The sequence below is a fragment of the Triticum urartu genome, chromosome 1 (assembly GCF_003073215.2).
Source record: "Triticum urartu cultivar G1812 chromosome 1, Tu2.1, whole genome shotgun sequence".
In the NCBI taxonomy this organism is placed as follows: domain Eukaryota; kingdom Viridiplantae; phylum Streptophyta; class Magnoliopsida; order Poales; family Poaceae; genus Triticum; species Triticum urartu.
In genome coordinates this window covers 568,970,232-568,972,612 of record NC_053022.1, presented here as the reverse complement: position 1 = coordinate 568,972,612, position 2,381 = coordinate 568,970,232, and the positions used below count along the sequence as shown (strand labels likewise).

General features: G+C 49.0%; 1 protein-coding gene across 1 annotated transcript; it reads left to right on the top strand.

Annotated features, from left to right (window-relative positions):
• The first annotated feature begins 249 nt into the window (after positions 1 to 249).
• LOC125540011 lies at positions 250 to 1,256 on the top strand. The gene has a single exon (XM_048703579.1). It carries the CDS (start codon positions 343 to 345, stop codon positions 1,096 to 1,098), a length of 756 nt encoding a protein of 251 aa, XP_048559536.1. The 5' UTR covers positions 250 to 342; the 3' UTR covers positions 1,099 to 1,256.
• Positions 1,257 to 2,381: the final 1,125 nt, after the last annotated feature.

Below are 2,381 nucleotides of genomic sequence, written 5' to 3'. Positions count from 1 at the left end.
TGAATTTCGTGCTCTCAGTTGGGCTGCCCCTCTCAGGGAGCGCAAAGCAGCTCAGTCATGAACGTACTGGTCGTGTCCATGTCAACCCGTCGACTGCAGCGACGCGAGCGGTTAGCAGTGTCCACCGCACTCATTGACCGAATTCAAGCTCGCCATACGAAAACGGCGTCCCGAGTGCGACCTCCAACCACCAGATCAATTGCACCAGCCGCCTGCGACGGCTACCCGCCATAAATCCCCCAGCGCCCAACCGCCCCGCCGTTCGAGCCCGGCGGCTATTCCCACTTCGCCAGTGGCCCGGTGCCATGCCACGCCACACACGGCACACACGACACACAACTCATGGCGGACGCCACGCCCACGAAACCCAGCAAGAAAGGTTCCTCCGAGCCCGCCGTCCTCTATGACGGCGCCAAGGCCAAGACTAAGTCCAAGGCCGTCGTCCACGCCGACACCGAGGACGGGCATGCCGGCGATGCGGCGAGTCCTGCTCCTGCCCACCGGACCCGGCTTCTGCGGTGCGCGTGCTGCGGCCTGGCCGCGCTCGCCGCGTTGGCCGCCGTGGTGATCCTCGTCCTGTCGCTCACCGTGCTGCGGGTCCGGGACCCTGACCTGACCATGGACTCCGTCACCGTGGAGCGCTTCCACGTGGGGTTCGCGGCGGTTCCCGACGGCCGCCCGCCGCTGCGGATCAACGCGACGCTGGCCGCTTGGATCATGATCCGGAACCCAAACTACGCGTCCATGCGCTTCGGAGCTAGCACGACGGAGATCTTCCTGGACGGCGTGCCGGACCGCGTGGGCCTCGGGAGCGCGCCGCCAGGGGAGTCGTCGGCACGGAGTGCCAGCCGAGTGCGCGGCAGCATGGACGTGTTCGTCGACAGGGTCGCCCCAGCCGTGGTCGGGGAGGTGCTGTTCGGCCGCGGCGAGGTGTGGCTCACCAGCCGCACGGCCATGGACGGCAAGGTGAGCGTGCTCGGCGGGCTCTACGGGCGGCGCACGGTGCGCGTTGTCATGCGGTGCCGCGTCGTGCTGCACGTGTCCGCGGTCGTCGTCGTCGCTGGCTCCCCTTCATGTGTGGCGGAGTTCGGCCGCTGACATCATCTCAATGCACAAGCAAGCGAGCATGTGCCGCTACTCTGTTCGTACTAGCAGTTTCTCTTTTCGGTCATCCAAACCCTCCCTGCCCCGTGAGACGAATCTGACACCATCTTTGTTTTCGTTACTTGCAGTAATATGTTGAACATTTATTCTAACTTCCGGCTGAGTAATCCCTGTATGATCAATCCTCCCAAACATTTCTTGGCAGCGCAACCAATTCCTGCAGCAATGCTTATAGTATTGTCTACTTCCTCCGATTCCTAAATATTAGTCATTTTAAAGATTTCAATACAGACTACATATAAAAAAATGAATGAATCTACACTGTAAAAATATGTTTATATACATGCTTTAAAATCTTTAAGAGGACTTATATTTAGAAACAGAGGGACTAATTTCTAAAGATCCATACAAAGAAATTTATACAATTGAACCAGTGCACCAAGGCAATATTAAAAAATATTCATGCACATTTTTTATATACTTCTTCAAACTGGAAAATATTATTCAAATACACAAACTTCTTAAAATTCATGCACATTTTTCATATTCACGAACAATTTTTTGATCTTTACGTGTGTGAATACATGATTTTTTGAAATTCCAGGACGTTTTCCAATTCTTTAAAAAAATCGAATTTGTGAACATTATTTTAAATTCGATAATAAAATTGAAATTCACGGATATTTTTTTAATTTCGTTAAGTTTTTTATTTAGGAATATTTTAAAGTTTTTAATTTTCTATTTTCTCAACATTTTTTAATTAATAAAAATAAAACAAAATCATGATCATTTTATGAATTAACTAGCAATTCTTGTATTCTTGAATTGTTTTGAATTCTCAACCTATTCCTGTATTCCTTATTTATTTTTTGAAAAACCAAAAATCTGAGAAAAATAAAAAGGTCAAAATAACGAAAACAGAAAGAAAATGGGCGTTCAATTATCTCGCTACATCTGCTTGCGCTTGCTGGGCCATGGCCATGTCGCGCAGGTACGTGAACGACACACACATTAGCACCCCGGACATAGCAGCTGAAAATACGCTATCACAAAACACAAATTAGGGGCACCCTTTGTAAAGGTCACTAACACCATCCTAGCTTGTGACAAGTGGTGCACTACAGGTGCGTCACTTCTCGCAACCTATGAGTTTTTTTATATTTATTTATTCAAAACGTTTTATCACTTAAACCGTGCATCCTAATCGTGAACTATTTTCACCGTGCGTCGACATCTTTGAAACTAGATATCATGTTAATAGGTTTTAACGAGCTTTT